This window comes from Dreissena polymorpha, chromosome 9 (assembly GCF_020536995.1).
Source record: "Dreissena polymorpha isolate Duluth1 chromosome 9, UMN_Dpol_1.0, whole genome shotgun sequence".
Taxonomy (NCBI): Eukaryota; Metazoa; Mollusca; class Bivalvia; order Myida; family Dreissenidae; genus Dreissena; species Dreissena polymorpha.
The window spans coordinates 62,122,020-62,147,210 of NC_068363.1; the positions used below are offsets into that span (position 1 = coordinate 62,122,020).

Below are 25,191 nucleotides of genomic sequence, written 5' to 3' on the forward strand. Positions count from 1 at the left end.
ATTTTAGGTCCTAGAAAACATTTACATATGTTTACAATTATGTTCTATGTCAAGACCTTCTTGGCAAAGGAATGATCAAAATGAACAACATGGATGAAATCAATCAATGAAGCCATAACACCTTGGGAAAACATGTATTATTTACTTATCACTGCATTCTTGGGTGGGGTTAAGGTATCTCGGGTAATAAGCTCCTTACATCCCACTTTTCCTCAACTTGAAACTTTAAAGCATTCAATTTTACACATTCCAATAACAGCTTCTGCTATGTGTGGTTATGAATTTCCATTGACATTTCCAATTAGGCAAAAACAAAGGAACGATTTGTTTTAGGTTACATGCATTAACAACTAGGCCTAAGCATTCTTGAGTTATCATCTGGAAACCATTTTACTATTTTGAGTCACTGTGACCTTGACCTTTGACCTAGTGACCTGAAAATCAATAGGGGTCATCTGACAGTCATGATCAATGTACCTATAAAGTTTCATGATCCTAGGCCTAAGCGTTCTTGAGTTATCATCCGGAAACCATCTGGTGGACGGACGGACCGACGGACCGACAGACATGTGCAAAACAATATACCCCCTCTTCTTCGAAGGGGGCATAAATATAGGTTGTAGGGAGGGTTTTTATATTGTTATATTATCTTATTTTTAAACAAGACTAAAATTTACCATACTAATGTAATAATAATTTGTAGATTTGTATGTGCCTAGTGTTATTTGCAACAAAGACCTCCACATATTCACGTGAATGACATGATGTACATGTAGTATAATTTTCCAATGTTTTTTATTGGTATATTTACTTTACTATGGCTAATATGAATGTAGTGACCTCGCATGAACGGAAGATTGAAATATAGCCAGTGTATACCCTTATTTATTATATTTCCAGGAATATTCCTCATTAAACTATGGAGTATTTCCAGTTTCAAATAACATTTACTGGAAAAGGATTCTGTATTTCATAGTATGAATTCAGTTTATGAATTCAACAGCTTGGAAAGTGGACATTTTTTGGATATGCAAAATACACTTTCTGCATTCAATTGTCAAGGTCTTAATATAACAATTAATTAACACGTATCTTTAAAAAAAATGTAATATGTATCTCTTTTGTTTAATTAAACAAATACAGAACAAGAGGGCCATGATGGCCCTGAATTGCTCACCTGACTAACCAAATACAATCCCAACCCAGATTTCATCAAGAGAAACATTCTGACCAAATTTCATAAAGATTAGATGAAAACTGTGACCTCTTTTGTCTACACAAGGGTTTTTCTATTATTTGACCTAGTGACCTAGTTTTTGACCCCAGGTGACCCAAATACAATCCCAACCCAGATTTCATCAAGATAAACATTCTGAACAAATTTTATAAAGATTGGATGAAAACTGTGACCTCTATTGTCTACACAAGGTTTTCCTATTATTTGACCTAGTGACCTAGTTTTTGACCCCAGATGACCCAAATACAATCCCAACCCAGATTTCATCAAGATAAACATTCTGACCAAATTTCATATAGATTGGATGAAAACTGTGACCTCTATTGTCTATACAAGGTTTTTCTATTATTTGACCTAGTGACCTAGTTTTTGACCTAGTGACCTAGTTTTTGACCCCAGATGACCCAAATACAATCCCAACCCAGATTTCATCAAGATGAACATTCTGACCAAATTTCATAAAGATTGGATGAAAACTGTGACCACTACTGTCTACACAAACAAATTGTTGACGTATTTCTATTATTTGACCTTGTGACCTAGTTTTTGACCTCAGATGACCCAAATACAATCCCAACCCAGATTTCATCAAGATAAACATTCTGACCAAATTTCAAAAAGATTGGATGAAAACTGTGACCTCTATTGTCCACACAAGGTTTTTCTATTATTTGACCTAGTTTTTGACCTAGTGACCTAGTTTTTGACCCCAGATGACCCAAATACATTCCCAACCCAGATTTAATCAAGATAAACATTCTGACCAAATTTCATAAAGATTAGATGAAAACTGCGACCTCTTTTGTCTACACAAGGTTTTTCTATTATTTTACCTATTATGTGACCTAGTTTTTGACCAAGTGACTAGTTTTTAACCCCAGATGACTCAAATACAATCCCAACCCAGATTTCATCAAGATGAACATTCTGACCAAATTTCATAAAGATTGGATGAAAACTGTGACCTCTACTGTCTACACAAACAAATTGTTGACGGACGGACGGACGGACGCACACGCACACACATACGGACACCGAACATCACACGGTCACATAAGCTCACCATGTGACTTCGTGACAGGTGAACTAAAAACTGAAGTTATCAAGCATATTTTGTATTTCTTTTTATCATAAGGAGGTAAAAAAATAAAGGAACACAATCAACGAATGTGCTTCAATCCACCAGAACAACGTGCTTATGTAATATTCCGAATCAGTTCTTGTTAATTACTAACATGCTGTAGGAATGTGGGGTCTGATGCAAAACTACTACTCTTAAATTCAAATCTTTACCTCTGCCATCTTGATCAGGATATAACATACAAATTACAATCTAATTGATGTTTAACTACCAGTGATTTTTTTTGCTCAAATTTACAGCCGAATTTCGGCTGCTTCCCAATCGCAAAAATACACGTTTTTTCCCAAAATTCTGACCAAAATTTCCCAAAAAAAGCCCAACTTCCAAAAAAAAAAAAAAAATTGTTTTTTTTTTTTTTTTTTTTTTTTTTAGAAAGAAGTCTCATATAACTTAATTATGATTTCTTAAATCTAGGTCTCAACTTTATTTTTTAAACATCTTACAAAATATATAACTTGAATTTAGTTATTTTTGTCCATAAATCATTCCCAAACTTGCCACTTTGATTGATTAAAAAAAAAAACAATTTGACCAGACTCCTTTTCTAGAAAACTCCCTGAACATGCACTTAAAAACAATATCACTTCTGTTACTTATAATCCTATTTATAATGCTTCATTTTTCCCAATTTTATGGTTTATCGCGCTATTTTTCCCAATTTCACGGTTTATCGCGCTAATTTTCCCAATTCAAAAGGCACAGGCTGTAACAAATTAAAGCAAAAAAAATCACTGACTACATAATAGAGATTAAAGAGTTTCAAAACTGAACTTGTTCTGATACAGACACATGGAACCATTTTGAATATAAAAACATAAATCATGCTATTTCTTCTGAAATCCATAGTTTACTGGATTCTGTTGGGACTGAGATTGAGCTATTTGCAGATATTCCACATTAATAATAGCATAAGTCTGTTGACCAGTCAGAATACCAAATTTTCTCCAATCTCTGAGCAACATTAATTTTCAATTTTGATTGAAGACCATATTCCCATAACATATTTGTGGTATTTGTGGGCACAATGAGGCTGCATCAATATTCATGAAGATATTGTATAACCCTCCAAGACAATAATGGACATTCAAGTGTATCATAGCCAATATTTCAGAGGAAATAACACAGTACAAAAACATAAATGAAACAGTACACTCCACACGTTTTCCCCAATTTCCCTTCATACGCCGCATGCAGTAACGCCGAGGGAGATTAAGAAAATTTCGCGATACGCGGCGTTTGCATGATTTGAACGATCGGTAAAATTGATAAGTCGACGCGGCGGCCCTCCGGGTTGGCAACACGGGGAAACTCCGTGTTTTACGAGATAACAATCAATTTAACTTTGTTTGACTTCCTGATTTTCAAATAAAATTACATATATTACAAGTACATATATATATTTATTTATATATATATAATATACCATTAAAAAAAACAACCAAGATAAATCAATCCCCACGTGGTTGTAGAAGTAGTTGTATAGAAAACTCGTTGATTTACGCCAAACAAAACGTCGTCTTTAAACTGATACCTACCAATTAATATACATAATCACAGTTTGCAACATTGTTTTTATTTTGATAATTTAATCCAAAGCTTTCATGTTGGCAGGTTTTTTCTATACTGAACATGTAAACAAATGACCGAGGACCCTATTAAGTCTCGGAAATCTGTGTGAATTGACAGTTTGACGTTATCAAAGGAAAGCCGCTTCCTGTCTGAATGCATAACTAACTCAAGTAAACACGTTCAACGAATGCATAAGGAATGGTTTTAATTGTCGGAACAAAGTCAATCGCTGCTCACTTAAGCATTTATTTTCTCTTCGTAGGTAGGTTATTCCATTGATTGCTAAAAGAAGGTGGTAGCTATTGAGTTGAAAGTTGCATTAAATATTCTCAGTTAAATTGTGTGTTATTGCGTCGAAATTCAAAACAATGTTTACCAGTAATTATGGACCAAATCGGCAGAGTGACATTCACACATGTTAATCCCTTTTGTCAAAACAACACATAACGCCGAACACTTTATCCAGTTCCGTCCAGATGTTCTCTTTAATCAGTATACAGTACAATAACTTTTCAATAATTACTATACTAAAATACCGTAACGATAAAGATATTTTAATTGAAATTAATTTGGAGGAAATAAAAATTATTCGCAATATAATTGTGTTAAAAAATACCAAAGAAACTTTTAACCGAAATCAACAGAATTCAGTGTTCTCTGCACTACAAAGTTTGTATAAAAAAATCAATACACGCACACTTTCCACGCTTTTCACGCATAAACCTTGAACTTGTACATTGAAGCATATTTTTTGCGCGCTTTTGTCGGGAAATATACATGATGACTGTATATTGGAAGCATATGTAAACGTTGTGTTAACATTAAAAATCGGAAGCGTGTTTCGGATTATAAACACTTATTCTCATTTGGAAATTAAACAGAACATTTATTATGGTGTTAAATGTGTTATGAATTAAATATGAATTGGTCAAAACGCTTTACGTGTCGTATATTCATTCATATTGTCGATGTACCTATGAATAAAAACATATATGAATTGTTTATACAATTATCTTTATTTTTATAAGCCACAGTATTTAAACAATTTTTATGACAATGTTTTTATTTTTTGGCATGCCCAGTAGCACACTGCTAACGCGGTGTTGCGCAGCAGTCGCTGATAAGAACGGAAACTGCATTTACCAACTAGGCTAAAGTAATACACGCCGCGGGTATAGCGAACTTGGCGGAATGCCACGTTTTACCTCGCGTAACACTCGCTAGCAGGAATAAAAACGCGGAGTGAGCTTGTTTTTTTGGGAAAACGCGTGGAGTGTACTGTACATATATGAGATATTACTATGAAGGAAATACTAATAATGTTATCCCTTTAACATTCATATTGATATATTATAGAGAATTAATTGAATGAAAAGGGATGTTCTCACAGATTTCTTGAAGACTTCTCCATCAATGGATTAATTTAAAGCCTTGCAGATTGACATTGCATCTGTATAAGTGTGTGCTCCTTTACATTATAAAGTATACAATATTATATTTAGTTATTTATGGAACAAAATATGGAAATTTTCAGACATCAATCTAAGCCAATGTTCATTTCCTGTATATTAAAAGAATTTAAACTATCAATGCTTAGCGTCTAGAAAAAATGCCTTGGCAAACAGCATAGACCCAGATGAGACGCCGCATGATGCGGCGTCTCATCAGGGTCTGCGCAGTTTGCTTAAAGGAATTTCTGTAAGAAATATTCTAAATATAGAAATAAATATACTATACATCCCTAATTTTGGAAATTAATTGATCCAATTTAGAAGGATGGGAGAACCCTTAGGCATAAATGGGTTAATGAAATAAAATATAAAATTACTCACCATAGTGTCTCTTAATATATTTTCTGAACTTGACACATATAATGCATCATTACATATCCCATTCCCTTGACGATCAAGAATATCCATTTCTTCTACCCGTAACATTAATTTCCACTCACTATTCTGCGCTTGAAACGTCAATTTACAATTGATATTGTCTGAGTAAGATATTGATAAATTTTTATTATGCGAATGAACCACTGCACCACCCAACACTACCCTCTGGTCACAGTCACTTCCTGTCATGTAATCTGAAATGAAAATATACAAGCATTACTCTAAATAGACACCTAAAGCAATCAAATAATACAATAATAATTGAAAATTTACATGACCTAGTTTTGGCCTTTGGGTCAATATTGTGAAGACAAACCTGCAGTCTATGTCTCAATGTTATTTTTTATAAAACAAACATAAAGTGTATTTATATCTTTTTTAAAGATTGTCCCTGACCTAGCAGTGTTCCAGCTAGAATTTGAAAAGGGCAGGGGGAGGGCTTTTTGTCAAAATGGCACATTCAACGCGCAGAATGTTTTCAAAAGGGCACTTTTGAGCGCGTGGTCATATCCTGAATGCTCCCTGTGGCATATTATTTTTAATGTTATTAATAATTGTTAGAATACATTATTCCCATTATTATTAAATAACGCAAATAAAATTTCTACAATAAGGAATAAATTAATCACAATGTAATAAGAGATTTATAAATTATCAAATGTCAAAAATAAAATTAAAACAAGAGATGTGTTCATCAGAAACACAATGCCCCCTACTGCGCCGCTTTGAAATAAAATTTCTATATATCATTTGGCAGGAATAGAAATCATCTCCCTTTAAAGCTTATTACTTCGCTTGGATTTTGTCCAATCCAACCGCGGGGAGGGGAGGGGGTCTGTAGACAGTCAAAAATGACCAAAAAGATCACTGACAACCAAGACTTGTGGTTTATCAAAGAGTTTATCATGTATCTATGGACATATTTTTTTTTCTTTTTCATAAATAAATAATAATTAAGTCCACAGGTATGTAATGAACCCTACCATTCACAAATTAGTACAGGAAAGAAATGATAATTATATCTTTAAAAAAAAACTTGACAAATCAATCATTTAAGTTATAAATAATCAAAATGAAAAATCTGTACATTAACTTATATTTTTGGTAAAGAAATATATAATCTGAGATTTATAATTATATAAATTACTTCCCTTGAAAATAATTGTCTCAAACAAATCTTTATTTTTAGTAGCAAATAATTATAAGCCACTACCGTGACTGTATAATAACATGTAACCTTAAAGTACTTAAGATACTTGTATGCCCTTCACCTTTCACCACTCAAAATGTGCAGCTCCATGAGATACACATGCATGCCAAATATCAAGTTGCTATCTTCAATATTGAATAATTATCTCCCTTTACAGCTTATTACTTCCCTTGGATTTGTATTTTTTACCTTAGACCTTGAAGAATGACCTTGACCTTTACCAAGATGTGTTTGTAAGAAACACAATACCGCCTACTGCACCGGTTTGATTTATTTAAAAACAATAAATGTGTTTGTCAGAAACACTGTCCCCTTTTGCGCTGTTTTGACTTTTTTGTTTCTTTTTTTTTACCTTTGACCTTGAAGGATAACCTTGACCTTCGACCACTCAAAATGTGCAGCTCCATGAGATACACATGCATGCCAAATATGAAGTTGCTATCTTCAATATTGCAAAAGTTATGGCAAATGTTAAAGTTTGACCAAACAGACCAACAGACAGGGCAAAAACAATATGTCCCCCACTATAGTGGTGGGGGACATAAAAATATATAATTTGGCAGGTCAGACAATTATGTCCATTTAAAGCTTATTACTTCCCTTAGATTTGTATTTTCGACCCTAGACCTTGAAGGATGATGTTGACCTTGAAATTTTACCACTCAAAATGTGCAGCTACATTGAGATACACATGCATGCTAAATATCAAGTTGCTATCTTCAATATTTAAACAGTTATGACCAATGTTAAAGTTTTTTTACGGACGGATGGGCAGACTGACATACTGACTGACTGACAGACAGTTCAACTGCTATATGCCACCCTACCGGGGGCATAATAATAATATATATATTTTTTTTTTAATACATAAAAGGGTATGGCGGAGCCTCAGAAGGGCAGGGCGGGGCTTCTTAAGGGCAGGGCGGGGCGCCGTTCCATTTAGGCCTAACTGGAGAACTGCCTTGTGATAAAGTTTTCAACACCACTTGACACAGATTTGAACTTTGCCTAAATACTGTTAAGATTATCATTTTGACCAAGTTTCATTAATATTGAGTAGTCATAAAATACTGCTTCAAGATTGGTGACAGGGTTTTAACTAAGTTTTTGCCTGATGACCTAGCTTTTGACCCCACTTCTAACCTAGTTATTGTGAAGATAAACATTTTGCCCTAGTTTAATCAAGATTGAGTCATAAATATAGCAAGTATAAAGTGGTAGCAAGGTTTTACTAAGATTTTACTTTTGAACCTATTAACCCATTTATGCCTAGTGGACTCTCCCATCCTTCTAAATTGGATCAATTTATTTCTGAAATTAGGGATGTATAGTATATTTATTTCTATATTTAGAATATTTCTTACAGAAATTCCTTTAAGCAAACAGCTCAGACCCTGATGAGATGCCGCATCATGCGGCGTCTCATCTGGGTCTACGCTGTTTGCCAAGGCCTTTTTCTAGACACTAGGCATAAATGGGTTAATTTGTTCACCCCCATCTGACCCAGATTCAAACTTGGCCTAGATATTGTCAGGATAAGCATAATGGCCAAGACTCATCATGATTGAAGCAAAACATGTCCATAATAGTGGTTTACAAACTTGAAGTTGATTATAAGAAGGTTTTTCAAAGACTGGATCTCATAACCTATTTTTGACCAGACTTGACCCATATTCGAACTTGGTTGGTAAATATCAGGATAACCAATCTGACCAAGTTTTATGAAGCTTGAGTCATAAATGAGGCTTTTAGACTTGCAACATGATTTTCATAAAAACAGAAACATACCAAACCAAATTGAATCACATTTTTTATTTTTTTATTTATTGATTTACTGATTATTGATTTCTTTATTCACTTATGCCTTCATCGATAGATTATTGCCTCTGTATAAAATCTGTGTGATAAGTGGGAATATGCACTTTTTGTGCATGTGTATTTAAAACAGAAATACAAAAAATAGTCTATCTTAAGTCTGCTTTTAAATCTTCAAAATTAATTCAAAATCAATTACTTTACTACATTCCTCTCCCATCTAGGGAATCCAAATGAAAAACATAAATTGCAAAATAAAAGCGCAAGAATTTAAGGATTAAATTTCTGTGTTTCATGGAATTGCCAAGTTAATAACTTCTGGGGTTGCCAGGAACCAGCTCCACACAGGATCCTATTATTGGGAAACAATTTGCAAACAATTATAATGCCCTAGTTTACAAAAATGTCAGAAGGTGGCCTTTGTCTTCCAGCCTTGGATTTAAATAATCAATAGTCAGAAAAAGTTTTACCATGCAAAATTCTAGAACTTTTGCATCCAGAGGCAATGCAATTGTCTCCTTTATTTCTTCTGTGCCTAATTGTCCCAAGAATTAGAGACTCTATTTATAATGCTTTCAAGAAGGCGAAAAAATGTCATTTTCGACATATAATGTAATCTTTTATGGTCTAAAAAAGATTTAACCACAATCCTTGGTGTGGCAATACATGCACATTTTTTTACAGTTGGGGACAATAACATGGTTTATTTTTTCATTTAAACAATTTTAGTTCAGTTTAGGCGTAAGTAACATCTCTGAAGCCTATGCACATGCATTAACTCTTTCAGTGCTGGAACCGAATTTTGAAGGCGTTTGCAAACAGTTTGGATCCAGATGAGACACCACAGAACGTGGCGTCTCATCAGGATCCAAACTGTTTGCCATTCTGATAGTATTCTTTGAAAAAAATATACGAAAATGCTAATTTTAGAAATTTAGCAGACAACAAATTTCCCAGCATGCAAAGGGTTATGCCCAGTTTAGCCACAGCATGGCTCAAATAGCGACCACATTATACATGAACTCACAACTGTGACCAGCTGAACAGAATCTGAACAGAATTTTTGTGCTGTTAATAGTATAATAAATTATTGACTGCCTTTATCTTTTGATGAAAAGATGAACTGCTGCAAAGTGCAATTATAGTTCTCCCTGACCATTAATACATTATGGAATTGCTGAACTAATGGAAATGATATATAGAGAAATCAAAATGGGTGGATTACTCTCTCTAATGACAAAAATAATTTTACCATAATAATGTCATTCAGATGTTGCCAATAATTCTTATAAGGAGATGAGGTTTTCAGGTGAAATTCCATTAGATAATTCTTTTGCCTTTCAAAACAAATCAGTGACAAGGTTTACAAGATATTTATATGTGCCACGCTGTTTTAAAAACGAGCTTATTAAAAGCATGAGCGCCAAGTCTGCACAGGCTAATCAGTGACAACACTTTACCAGTATATGGACTATGTTTACCAGTATGTGGAATATGTTTACTAGTATATGGAATATGTTTACCAGTATATGGAATATGTCATGTAAATGTATTATCGTCTAAAAATATCATGTTGAGGCTGGAAGTATCCTCCATGATAAGTCTGTGTAGACTAGGCAATATTTCACCAAAATGCATTTACCCATTTATGCCTAGTGAACTCTCCCATCCTTCTAAATTGGATCCATTTATTTCCAAAATTAGGTATGTCTAGTATATTTATTTCTATATTTGGAATATTTCTACAGAAATTCCTTTAAGCAAACAGCGCAGACCCTGATGAGACGCTGCATAATGCTGTTTGCCAAGGCCTTTTTTTCTAGGCGCTAGACATAAATGGGTTAAGCCCGGGTTTCCTTGAGCATGGCTCCATAGTTTCCATGGCAGCCGTATTTCATGAGTAAAAGAACTAAACAATATCAGCCGTAGGTCAAAAAAAGAATTTTTTTTTTGAAAAAAGCTTTTAACTGTGTTTTTGCAATCATCATGCAGAGTTGTCATTCCATGCTCTCACATACAATCTCTTCCGTCACAAGAAAATGCTACCCTTTTTTTTAAGTATAAGTATTATATAATGAAAAGTAGTATAATTTTCTTTAATATATTCAAAATAGTGTATAAGTTTAGGTTCATAGTAAAAAATAATTGACCTAAATAAAAAAAGAAGTAAAAATAACAACGGGGAAATTTTTGCATCACGTGGGTCGGCTATCATCACATGGTTGGTTATGAAGGCAGGGATTTGATCCAGCTATGCTGGTTCAAGTCAAATCTCTGTGCAGAGGTTGGTATTGTTGGTGAACAATAATAATATAAGCTAAAGGACAAAATAACTGAAAGACCTTCCCAAAATAAAGTTTAATTATTTCTCAACTTAAGCTTTGCAGTCGGCACAGGCTAATCAGGGGTGACATATTTTCTGTAAAATGGAATTTTTTGTTAAAAGAAAGTCTCTTCTAGAATCTACACACAAATCCTGTTTACTAGGAAAGTGTCATGACTGATAAGCCTGTACAAACTGCACACGATTGCTTGGAACAATACCTTACCACTTCTATAAAGCCTGTTTATCACTGAGACTACAGGATTGCTTGGAACAATACCTTACCACTTCTATAAAGCCTGTTTATCACTGAGACTACAGGATTGCTTGCAACAATACCTTACCACTTCTATAAAGCCTGTTTATCACTGAGACTTCAGGATTGCTTGGAACAATACCTTACCACTTCTATAAAGCCTGTTTATCACTGAGACTTCAGGATTGCTTGGAACAATACCTTACCACTTCTATAAAGCCTGTTTATCACTGAGACTACAGGATTGCTTGCAACAATACCTTACCACTTCTATAAAGCCTGGTTATCACTGAGACTACAGAATTGCTTGGAACAATACCTTACCACTTCTATAAAGCCTGTTTATCACTGAGACTACAGGATTGCTTGGAACAATACCTTACCACTTCTATAAAGCCTGTTTATCACTGAGACTTCAGGATTGCTTGGAACAATACCTTACCACTTCTATAAAGCCTGTTTATCACTGAGACTACAGGATTGCTTGCAACAATACCTTACCACTTCTATAAAGCCTGTTTATCACTGAGACTACAGGATTGCTTGCAACAATACCTTACCACTTCTATAAAGCCTGTTTATCACTGAGACTACAGGATTGCTTGCAACAAAACCTTACCACTTCTATAAAGCCTGTTTATCACTGAGACTACAGGATTGCTTGCAACAATACCTTACCACTTCTATAAAGCCTGTTTATCACTGAGACTTCAGGATTGCTTGGAACAATACCTTACCACTTCTATAAAGCCTGTTTATCACTGAGACTACAGGATTGCTTGCAACAAAACCTTACCACTTCTATAAAGCCTGTTTATCACTGAGACTACAGGATTGCTTGCAACAATACCTTCCCACTTCTATAAAGCCTGTTTATCAATGAGACTACAGGATTGCTTGGAACAATACCTTACCACTTCTATAAAGCATGTTTATCACTGAGACTACAGGATTGCTTGCAACAATACCTTACCACTTCTATAAAGCCTGTTTATCACTGAGACTACAGGATTGCTTGCAACAATACCTTACCACTTCTATAAAGCCTGTTTATCACTGAGACTACAGGATTGCTTGGAACAATACCTTACCACTTCTATAAAGCCTGGTTATCACTGAGACTACATGTAGCTCATTTTAAGCCTAAGGAAATACATACAGTGGGCCTCTTCTTGTTAGAATGATTAGACCATTACATTCAGAATATTCATAACACAATTATCAGCTTACATAATAGAATATACAATAAATGTTATTGCCTAATTATCCCCATGAAATGACTGTACCCCCAACAAGCCATGTTCTGGCATCAAATCTGTCCCTTGGTACCAGCTGGCCATGCAAGATGACATCTCAAGGAAATGAGCAATTACTTTTGCACAACAGCTGGATGCAGAAAGGCCACTTTATAGAGATTCAATGATTGCATGCAGTTTAATTGCCATAATGCAATGTGTATTTTCATCAAATCAGGGACAATAAGTTTCCAGAATCTTATAATAATTATATTTGAGAATTGCTCTAGGAAAATTGAGCTAAAAGCAAGTGTGTGTAAAGTGTGGTACCAGATTAGCCTGTATAGATTAAATGATTTAGTTAGATATTAAAACTAGTGACCTGAACATCAATAGGGGTCATCTGCCAGTCATGATCAATGAACCTATGAAGTTTCATGATCCTAGGCGTAAGCGTTCTTGAGTTATCATCCGGAAACCATTTTACTGATTCAAATCACCATGACCTTTGACCTAGTGACCTGAAAATCAATAGGGGTAATTTGCCAGTCATGATCAATGTACCTATGAAGTTTCATGATCCTAGGCGTAAGCGTTCTTGAGTTATCATCCGGAAACCATTTTTCTGTTTCGAGTCACCGTGACCTTGACCTTTGACCTAGTGACCTGAAAATCATTAGGGGTCATCTGCCAGTTATGATCAATGTACCTATGAAGTTTCATGATCCTAGGCGTAAGCGTTCTTGAGTTATCATCTGGAAACCATATTACTATTTTGAGTCACTGTGACCTTGACCTTTGACCTAGTGACCTTAAAATCTATAGGGGTCATCTGCCAGTCATGATCAATGTACCTATGAAGTTTCATGATCCTAGGCCTAAGCGTTCTTGAGTTATCATCCGGAAACCATCTGGTGGACGGACCGACTGACCGACCGACCTAATGACAGGTGCAAAACAATATACCCCCTCTTCTGCCAGTCATGATCAATGTACCTATGAAGTTTGATGATCCTATGCGTAAGCGTTCTTGAGTTATCATCTGGAAACCATTTTACTGTTTCGAGTCACCGTGACCTTGACCTTTGACCTAGTGACCTGAAAATCGATAGGGGTCATTTGCCAGTCATGATCAATGTACCTATGAAGTTTCATGATCCTAGGCATAAGCGTTCTTGAGTAATCATCCGGAAACCATTTTTCTGTTTCAAGTCACTGTGACCTTGACCTAGTGACCTAGGGGTCATCTGCGAGTCATGATCAATGTACCTATGTAGTTTCATGATCCTAGGCGTAAGCGTTCTTGAGTTGTCATCCGGAAACCATTTTACTATTTCGAGTAACTGTGACCTTGACCTTTGACCTGGTGACCTCAAAATCACTAGGGGTCATCTGCCAGTCATGATCAATGTACCTATGAAGTTTCATGATCCTAGGCCTAAGCGTTCTTGAGTTATCATCCAGAAACCATCTGGTGGACGGACGGACGGACTGACCTACCTACATGTGCAAAACAATATACCCCCTCTTCTTCGAAGGGGGGCATAAAAATAAGCATGTAAAAAAACAGTATCCACAGCAGATTTGCAGTATATTAGACCTCTATGATTTTCAAAATAGTGAATCTCGACACACTAAGAGACATACAAATCAACAAATAATTCTATAACTATGGTAAATTTAAGTCTAGTCTAAAACATCGGATCTCGACAAAGCAGATCTGCAGGATCACATAAATGTAACAAAACACAAAAGGACATACAAATCTACAAATAATTTTATAACTATGGTAAATTTAAGTCTAGTCTAAAACATCGGATCTCGGCAAAGCAGATCTGCAGAATCACATAAATGTAACCAAACACTAAGGGATATACACATCTTCAAATAATTCTATGAATATGGTAAATTTAAGTCTAATCTAAAACATTTAATGTAACAATTCTACCCTAACAGACCCATATTTTTGTAGGCCTAATGACCCATGACATACCACAAATCCATTTGATTATAAACCGTTGTTTGTTTGTACCATCAAGTATGCAAAAACTGTTATCAAACCTCATAGTGTCTCAAAAGTATTTGATTTGCGAAAGTTTACAAATACTGCATAATTATATGAATTTACTGAATACATGTACATAAATGCACTGCATATAGGAATTTCTCTTAGAAACTTAAAAACACAGCATACAAATTTGTAATTCATAAAGTAAACTTTATCTGAGCTTAAATAAAATACTACCTCAGTTTAGAATTAAGACACACATTTTAAGAATGATCTCTTGGTGAAAAATGATACTTTAAAACCATTCATTCAACCAATTTATAGAATTTCATCCCAATCTTTCACAATGTGGGCATGGTCCAGATTGAAAATTACATTAATTAGGACTTTTGTCAAGGACCCTGTCCCATTTCATGCCAGTCTTCCTACAAAATTGAAAATCTCAAAATTCGTTTGAAGCTGCCCTTAATCTCTGTGCTCTTGGATGACAAAGGGGACAAATTTGTCCCCTGAATTCATCATGGTATCAGACCCCTACCGTTCCCCGTCAATACCCTATTCCCCATCGACAGTTTCAACACAAGACAAAGTAACATCCCAATACAGACATTCATCACCCCATCAAGATTTCAGCGCGCCTAGCCCAGCCCCCTGCATTGTAGACCATCCAAGCGACAAAGTGCCATCAATACAAATAATGCCGTCTTTTCATAAAATACTTGATGCAACTACATAAAACATCAGCCACTTCAATTGTAGTATCTACCCTAAAAATCAACTATCCCGCCCTTCATGCGATGTTAAATACAAAACATTCATTAGGTACATTTGATCCAACATTTACGGGCCATACGTGTGTAAACCCTGCGGTATCCCTGCCGTGACACAAGTAATACTATACTTTGTCAATACTGTAAATCATTGCTACCTGTAGGTAGCCAAGTTTGTCTTTTTGTGTGAATGGGAATATTTGAAGAAACCTGGTGTGCACACTCATCATTGTCTCCAAGTCAACGTCAACCTTTGGAAAGAAGCCAGCTTGAAAGCCAGCTTGAAAATCAATCTTCATTTAAAGAGACCTTCATCAAATTTCTTTTGGGATGTTAAGACTCCGCATTATGTTACCTATGAAGGAAGCCCATTGTTGCTAGACCAAACAGCAAAATCTTGTTGACCCAGCAATAACCCATCATGAGTCGTTTCGTTTAATACAGGGTCAAAACAATATTCTTTTATTATGGGTAGATAAGTAATTGCAATTAGTAAGAGCCATATAAGTATGAAACAGTTTGAGTGCAGTAAAATTAAGTGTTAACAAGTTTTTTAACCAGCTGTCATCATAAACCACAAGAATAGGCAGGCCTATCACCTCCAAAATGAAGATGCTGGAAGGGGGGGGCATATTAACAGTCTACCAAATAGCATGAATACTACCTGCGCACACGTTGGTAATGACATATGCATCGTGTTAAGCTGCGTAGGAAACTGGTGACAGGGGACAATCGTTACTAATGACATGTTTTCTACATCAGATTTCCCCTTGATAATCAATTTTGCTGACTTTCTTGTCAGCAGGAATCAGTGATACCAGTTAATGGAGGCTTTATCTGAGCAACCATGCATTTTTATAATGTGAACCTTTTATGGATGTTAAACAAGTTTCCATTTCTACTGCACTCATAAATGATACAGTCATTAAAAATAAAGATCATTATGATTGATTAGATTGGTAAACATGGATATCAAATTGATTCTGATTGTTTAATGTCAAGACATTTGCTACACTTGCAGTAGTATGGCAATATGCTTAATGGCATACTTGCTCTTTAAATCACTTAATCATCTGTCAATCAAATGGAAACTTGAATACATTAATGTTTGCAAACATTTCTTGAAGTACAAAGCATGTTAAAATACTTCACCTTAGACATGTTAGAAACTAATTTGTGTAGATGTGTGTATGTGTGTTCAATAGCGGTGGTTTTTATCTAATTTATTTACTCTCTACCTCACATGTTTGATATTATCAAAGTTTAAAAAAAAATAAAAAAAATAAAAAAACAAGTAACCCCTAGAGTTGGGCAAATTTTGACCCCAGCTGCATGCTTTAAACAAATTTAGTAGAGAACCACTATACGATGTTGCACAACTAATCCTTGCAGTTTAAGAGTAAAACATTTTAAAGTCATTTACCATATAAATATTTAAAAATGATGTGAACCCTTGGACTTGGTAAGTTTTGGACATGATTTGAACAAATTTGATAGAACTATACAATGTTATCAAAATTTAAACCCTTTCCATTTCAGATAAGATTTTTAACCCTTTCCCACTTAGATACGTATTTTGATGCATTTGTAGTCAATTAGAAAGTTATATTTAATTCAAGACCTTTCTTACTATATACTATAAGTTTTAAAGGCTTCATTTCCAACCCTTAGATACTGATGAGCAGCAGCAAACAGCATTAAACCTAAACAGACTGCGAGTTACTCACAGGCTGTTCTGGTTGTATGCTGTTTGCACATAGCCATTTTCACTCTGCTTCTGAGAGGGAAAGGGTTAAAGTGATTTACTATAAAATTCTATACAAAATCATTTGATCCCCCAGATGGGGTATGGCAAGTTTTGACCCTAGGGGCCAAACAAACTCAGAAGACTATTCAGACAAACTTAGCAGTCTATAGTATTTAGAAAAATGAGCCACAGTTTGGGAAAAGAGGATTTAATGTATGTGCGTATAGACTTATCAGGGAATTGCAACTCTTCCACATTTATGGGTGTTTTTGTTTAAAGGATTTATTCACCTCTTAGAAGAAATCCAGTTAAGGCGGAAAGTGTCATCCCTGATGTGCAGCATGCACAGGCTAAAGTGGGACTACACTTTACTCAAATGCACAGGCTAAACTGGAACTACACTTTACTCACATGCTCAGGCTAAACTGGAACTACACTTTACTCACATGCTCAGGCTAAACTGGGACTACACTTTACTCACATGCTCAGGCTAAACTGGGACTACACTTTACGCACATGCTCAGGCTAAACTGGGACTACACTTTACTCACATGCTCAGGCTAAACTGGGACAACACTTTACTCACATGCACAGGCTAAACTGGGACTACACTTTACTCACATGCTCAGGCTAAACTGGGACTACACTTTTCTCAAATGCACAGGCTAAACTGGAACTACACTTTACTCACATGCTCAGGCTAAACTGGAACTACACTTTACTCACATGCTCAGGCTAAACTGGAACTACACTTTACTCACATGCTCAGGCTAAACTGGGACTACACTTTACTCACATGCTCAGGCTAAACTGGGACAACACTTTACTCACATGCACAGGCTATACTGGGACTACACTTTACTCACATGCTCAGGCTAAACTGGGACTACACTTTACTCACATGCTCAGGCTAAACTGGGACTACACTTTACTCACATGCTCAGGCTAAACTGGGACTACACTTTACTCACATGCACAGGCTAAACTGGGACTACACTTTACTCACATGCATTAAGCCCCATTTTTTTTGAAGAGCAAAATTCAACTACATTTTTTTTTTTTTGTATTTTATAAAATACCATTTCAAACTGATAGCAATCTTGGGAAACAATTTACTTGTTTATTTCAAATGGCTGTCCACAATTGTGACAGGGAGTAGATTTCAGATATGATATACTTGGTTCACTGACAATAGTTGTGTTTATTAGTGCCCTGTAGTCAATCATGATGTTAGTCCGATAAACTGGGCTTGAAATAAACATAATTGGGTTTCATATGTCAGTACTATTTTTTGTGACCAACATTTTAGCATGACAAAACTAAGTTTTGTATTGTTCAGAAAATAAACATTACTAGGTCAACAATATTGAACATAAGTTTTAAACACGCATTTCTTTTAGTTGTTCATCTAAATATTTTGAATACCTAAAAACAGCCAAACCATAATAACTGAATCTGATTTATGGTGCAGTAAATTTTCCTGCAAAAACATGCACCTGTCCATCACATATGTGTAAAATAAAGATTGCATGTGGCTGACATGATTTAAAACATTTCTTTAAAGTAAATACACTACAGTTCTGTCATATCACGTAAAGCATGCGTTTCTTTAAAGTAAATACACTACAGTTCTGTCATATCACGTAAAGCATGCGTTTCTTTAAAGTAAATACACTACAGTTCTGTCATATCACGTAAAGCATGCGTTTCTTTAGAGTAAATACACTACAGTTCTGTCATATCACGTAAAGCATGCGTTTCTTTAAAGTAAATACACTACAGTTCTGTCATATCACGAAAAGCATGCGTTTCTTTAAAGTAAATACACTACAGTTCTGTCATATCACGTAAAGCATGCGTTTCTTTAAAGTAAATACACTACAGTTCTGTCATATCACGTAAAGCATGCGTTTCTTTAAAGTAAATACACTACAGTTATGTCATATCACGTAAAGCATGCGTTTCTTTAGAGTAAATACACTACAGTTCTGTCATATCACGTAAAGCATGCGTTTCTTTAAAGTAAATACACTACAGTTCTGTCATATCACGTAAAGCATGCGTTTCTTTAAAGTAAATACACTACAGTTCTATCATATCACGTAAAGCATGCGTTTCTTTAAAGTAAATACACTACAGTTCTGTCATATCACGTAAAGCATGCGTTTCTTTAGAGTAAATACACTACAGTTCTGTCATATCACGTAAAGCATGCGTTTCTTTAGAGTAAATACACTACAGTTCTGTCATATCACGTAAAGCATGCGTTTCTTTAAAGTAAATACACTACAGTTCTGTCATATCACGTAAAGCATGCGTTTCTTTAAAGTAAATACACTACAGTTCTGTCATATCACGTAAAGCATGCGTTTCTTTAAAGTAAATACACTACAGTTCTGTCATATCACGTAAAGCATGCGTTTCTTTAAAGTAAATACACTACAGTTCTGTCATATCACGTAAAGCATGCGTTTCTTTAGAGTAAATACACTACAGTTCTGTCATATCACGTAAAGCATGCGTTTCTTTAAAGTAAATACACTACAGTTCTGTCATATCACGTAAAGCATGCGTTTCTTTAAAGTAAATACACTACAGTTCTATCATATCACGTAAAGCATGCGTTTCTTTAAAGTAAATACACTACAGTTCTGTCATATCACGTAAAGCATGCGTTTCTTTAGAGTAAATACACTACAGTTCTGTCATATCACGTAAAGCATGCGTTTCTTTAAAGTAAATACACTACAGTTCTGTCATATCACGTAAAGCATGCGTTTCTTTAAAGTAAATACACTACAGTTCTGTCATATCACGTAAAGCATGCGTTTCTTTAGAGTAAATACACTACAGTTCTGTCATATCACGTAAAGCATGCGTTTCTTTAAAGTAAATACACTACAGTTCTATCATATCACGTAAAGCATGCGTTTCTTTAAAGTAAATACACTACAGTTCTGTCATATCACGTAAAGCATGCGTTTCTTTAGAGTAAATACACTACAGTTCTGTCATATCACGTAAAGCATGCGTTTCTTTAGAGTAAATACACTACAGTTCTGTCATATCACGTAAAGCATGCGTTTCTTTAAAGTAAATACACTACAGTTCTGTCATATCACGTAAAGCATGCGTTTCTTTAAAGTAAATACACTACAGTTCTGTCATATCACGTAAAGCATGCGTTTCTTTAAAGTAAATACACTACAGTTCTATCATATCACGTAAAGCATGCGTTTCTTTAAAGTAAATACACTACAGTTCTATCATATCACGTAAAGCATGCGTTTCTTTAAAGTAAATACACTACAGTTCTGTCATATCACATAAAGCATGCGTTTCTTTAAAGTAAATACACTACAGTTCTGTCATATCACGTAAAGCATGCGTTTCTTTAGAGTAAATACACTACAGTTCTGTCATATCACATAAAGCATGCGTTTCTTTAAAGTAAATACACTACAGTTCTGTCATATCACATAAAGCATGCGTTTCTTTAAAGTAAATACACTACAGTTCTGTCATATCACGTAAAGCATGCGTTTCTTTAGAGTAAATACACTACAGTTCTGTCATATCACATAAAGCATGCGTTTCTTTAAAGTAAATACACTACAGTTCTGTCATATCACATAAAGCATGCGTTTCTTTAAAGTAAATACACTACAGTTCTATCATATCACACAAAGCATGCAATGATTAGCCTTAATGTACATCACCAGTTCATTATATGATTGTAGGAAAATTCAATTCAATGAAAAAGAGTCCTGTAGGACAACACCTTTTGGGAAATTCACTTGTCAATATTTAACTTGTCAATACAAGCGGACAAGTGAAATTTCTATCCCCTTGTTCATTGATGCATTACAGTGAACATACAAAATTTAATGAGAATTGCTCCAGAAAACCCACTTAATGCAGTTTGCAAACGCTAATCAGGGAAGACACTTTCCGCCTTTACTGGATTTTTGCTAAGAAGAGACATACTTTTAACGTAAAAAAAGCGGAAAGCGCTGTCCCAAAAGAATCTGTTGGGATCGCATGGGCTAATCTGGGATATCACTTTACAAACATGCATTAAGCTGGGTTTTCAACCCTTGTGGCTAAAAATTGTGTTATTTATGGTCATGATTGGTTGTAGAAAACATAGAACAATATGCCAAATATTCAACTCTCACCATGTTGTAGTATTTCTATGTCAAATGATAGGAGCAGCAATTGAGGATTGTTTAATGGACACAAGATCTGGTAAGTATTGCTCAAATGAAACTTGTGACTCAACAAAGGTTATAATAAATTATACACTGAATAGCTATGAATTCGTTATTAATAATTATTTGCAAGGCTATTTCCTGAAACATAAACTGGTATCAACAAAACACAGAAAGAAAGCTATCAAAGCAGAACTCAGTGATCAGACAAAACCTGATCCCTATGGTGATTACCAGTTTTAATATTATAATAGTAAAATAGTCGATGGTAACTTACGAACTGAATATTTATATACACGTGTTAAATTAAAAATGTACATTAAAATAAATCTGTTTAATCATAAATAAGAATTGACACCCAACACACACCTTTTCTGACAAACATGACATGTGACAATGGTACATGGGAATCTGTGTCAGGCACTAAATATAGTTTCGATTAAATCCTTACATTTTTCACATCAAAACCAAGAATTTTAACAGTTTTTCACTTAAAAACATTGGCATTTATTTTTATTTCACCTTAACACAATAGGATTCTATTTAATAACTTAATGTTGTTTTCTTTGGAAACTAAAGTAAATAAAGCACTTGTATAAAGTTTTCATTATTAATTCAAGAAACAATTTAAATGATCATTCATCACAAATCAAATCTTCAATTTCCACAAAATAGCAAAAAACTAAAGAGAAGACCTATTATTTTTTTATTTAATAAAATATGTTTTTACAATGACAGATTTTGAATCTATCACAGTTCTATGGGTAATATCTTTAGGAAAATATAAATTCTGCACCTGCCTGCATTTTCCTTCCTGCTGTTATTATTCTTACTAAATCTTTTCATAAAAGCTTTCCAAAATAAACTTCTCTCTTCAAAGGGCACCATCAAATATCATTAGGACAGATATGTGCATTAATTATGATATACCTTTTACTCTGAAATATCCCATACATCATTTATTAAGCTCAATTAAGCAAAGGCAGTAAATCTGGCAAGGATTTCTGATGCAGACGCAAAACAGATTTTTCAGCTTTTTTTCACTTAAGCTAGTATAAGCTTCTTGGAAAATAATATGAAACAGGCTGTGTTTCCATTTCGCATTGAAGAAACAAATAAAAAATAGAAGTGTTTTCAGAATGCCCAAAACATAAAGCACGGTGGTTGACTTTGACCCTCTTTATCGTAAACATGGGCTTGATGCTCTTTCGTAACATGATGTCCCAGATTAGCCTGTGTAGTCTGCACAGGCTTATCAAAGACGACAATTTCCACCTAAACTGGTTTTTTGTTTGAAAAGACTTCCATAAATAACAAATTCCATAAAAGCAGATATTAAGTTACAAAATAGTTCTATTATGATACATGAAATAATGGTCAGCATCGAAACTTAAAATCCTGAACACCTTTACCACACTTCAAACAGCAAACATCATCAATAAGCATACAGTAACTTGTTATTCCATTACTTTGGCTTTATAATAGCTTGATATCAGTACTGGACTAATTGGGCCTAGAAGAATGCAGAATTAATTAAGAAATAATATTTTTTCTATCATGGTTTGTTGTCGAATAACACACAGTAAGGAGTATAGATGCGTAGGAATTAAATCACGAGTGTGAAGCACGAGTGATTTGATAACACGCATCTATACAACTTACTGTGGGTAATTCGACAACAAACCATCATAGAAAAATAATATTTCGATTCTAACACGATTCTGATTGATTTGGTTCAAGCTTTAGGACGTGAACTATATAGTGTTTTTCCCAGGAGGGCAAAGGGGCATGGCCCTTTACTTTCAAAAAGGGCATTTTAGCGCGCAGTTTAGGCAAAAAAGGGCAAAACGTTCCCTGAATACCTGAATTACGGAGAAACATGTAATCGCATCAGTAGCAGTTGTGGAAAAAATAACATATAAACAAGCACATTTAATGGTAATAGATGTATTTAACTTACTTATTTAACTTACTATGATTTATATTAATATATTTACCTTGCAATGTACATTTAAGTTCCATGCTGTTTCAATAAACTGTACAGCACGACAAACATAATAAAGCAATATATGCATATGAATCTGATTATACACAGATCCACTAACATATAAATGAAACCATGTTTGTTTTATCCCATTTTCTAACAATAATCTCGACAGATGTTAAAAATAACGAGTAAATTGATCGCTAACAATATGCAAACACTCGTTTCCGTGACATACATCCACCGAGTAGATTACAAATAAATAAATGTTGTTGCTATCTAAAACATTTTTATGCATTGTTGATTATCACAGACATTTCATTAATTCCTTCTTAATGTATAATCTCCATCGTTAATTCGATCGTTTACGACGTTATTTGCCATTTTTGCCGAGTCACAATTTAATTCTGTATAGTCCGCCATGTTGATAAAATGTCAAATGATGTAAGCGACAGGTGCGCATAGCAACGTTAAATCATATACGCGATTAGCATTTTGTTAAATTAGTATAAGTCTCAGTAATTATTTCAATAATTAGATCTAATTATCTTAAAGACGAAACGATAAAGAATAAATTAGTTTGTGATTATCCCCACGCTTTTTGAAAAAAAGGTGGGGATATTGTGGTTATCTCCGCCGTCCGTCCGTCCGTCCGTCTGTCTGTCTGTCTGTCTGTCCGTCCGTCCTGGCCACTATCTCCTCCTACACTAAAAGCACTAGAACCTTGAAACTTACACACATGGTAGCTATGAGCATATGTGCGACCCTGCACTATTTGGAATTTTGATCTGACCCCTGGGTCAAAAATTATAGCGGTTGGGGTGGGGCCGCGTCAGAAATTATCACTCATTTTTATCCCCACGCTTTTTGAAAAAAAGGTGGGGATATTGTGGTTATCTCCGCCGTCCGTCCGTCCGTCCGTCCGTCCTGGCCACTATCTCCTCCTACACTAAAAGCACTAGAACCTTGAAACTTACACACATGGTAGCTATGAGCATATGTGCGACCCTGCACTATTTGGAATTTTGATCTGACCCCTGGGTCAAAAGTTATAGCGGTTGGGGTGGGGCCCCGTCAGAAATTATCACTCATTTTTTTAGGTTATTTTACATTTACTTCTTTATTTCTACACCGATTCACTTCAAATTGATACTGGACCTCTCTTATGACAATACGGTCAATCTCAACCATGCATGGCCCCATTCCCAACCCTGGGGCGCCCCGCCCACATAGGCCACACCCACCAAAAATTTCCATTTACTATAATTTTTTCATTTCTACACGGATTCACTTCAAATTGATACTGAACTTTTGTTATGACATTAGGGTCAATCTCAACTATGCATGGCCCCAATCCCAACCCTGGGGCGCCCGCCCACATAGGCCACACCCACCAAAAAATTCCATTTACTATAATTTTTTCATTTCTACACGGATTCACTTCAAATTGATACTGAACTTCTCTTATGACATTAGGGTCAATCTCAACTATGCATGGCCCCATAACCAACCCTGGGGCCCCGCCCACATACAGTACACTCCACGCGTTTTCCCCAATTTCCCTCCATACTCCGCGGGTTTCGACCTGGAGGGAGATTAAGAAAATCCCGCTATACGCGGCGTTTGCATGATTTTGGACGCGGCGGTTAACGATCGGCAAAACTGATAAACCGACGCGGCGGCCCTCGGCGTTGGCAACGCGGGGGAAACTCCGCGTTTTACGAGATAACGATCAATTTAATTTTGTTTGACTTCCTGATTTAATTAATCAATCAAACGGATTATCAGCTTGTTAA

The 25,191-nt window shown here is 35.2% G+C and overlaps 1 protein-coding gene across 1 annotated transcript in view; it reads right to left on the reverse strand.

Annotated features, from left to right (window-relative positions):
* Window positions 1–25,191, reverse strand: part of LOC127844563 (uncharacterized) — a 114,731-nt gene that overhangs the window by 72,600 nt on the left and 16,940 nt on the right. The window contains exon 2 of the mRNA XM_052374917.1: window positions 5,780–6,030. Coding sequence (XP_052230877.1) covers window positions 5,780–6,030 — 251 coding nt within the window. The remainder of the gene's footprint in view (window positions 1–5,779; window positions 6,031–25,191) is intronic.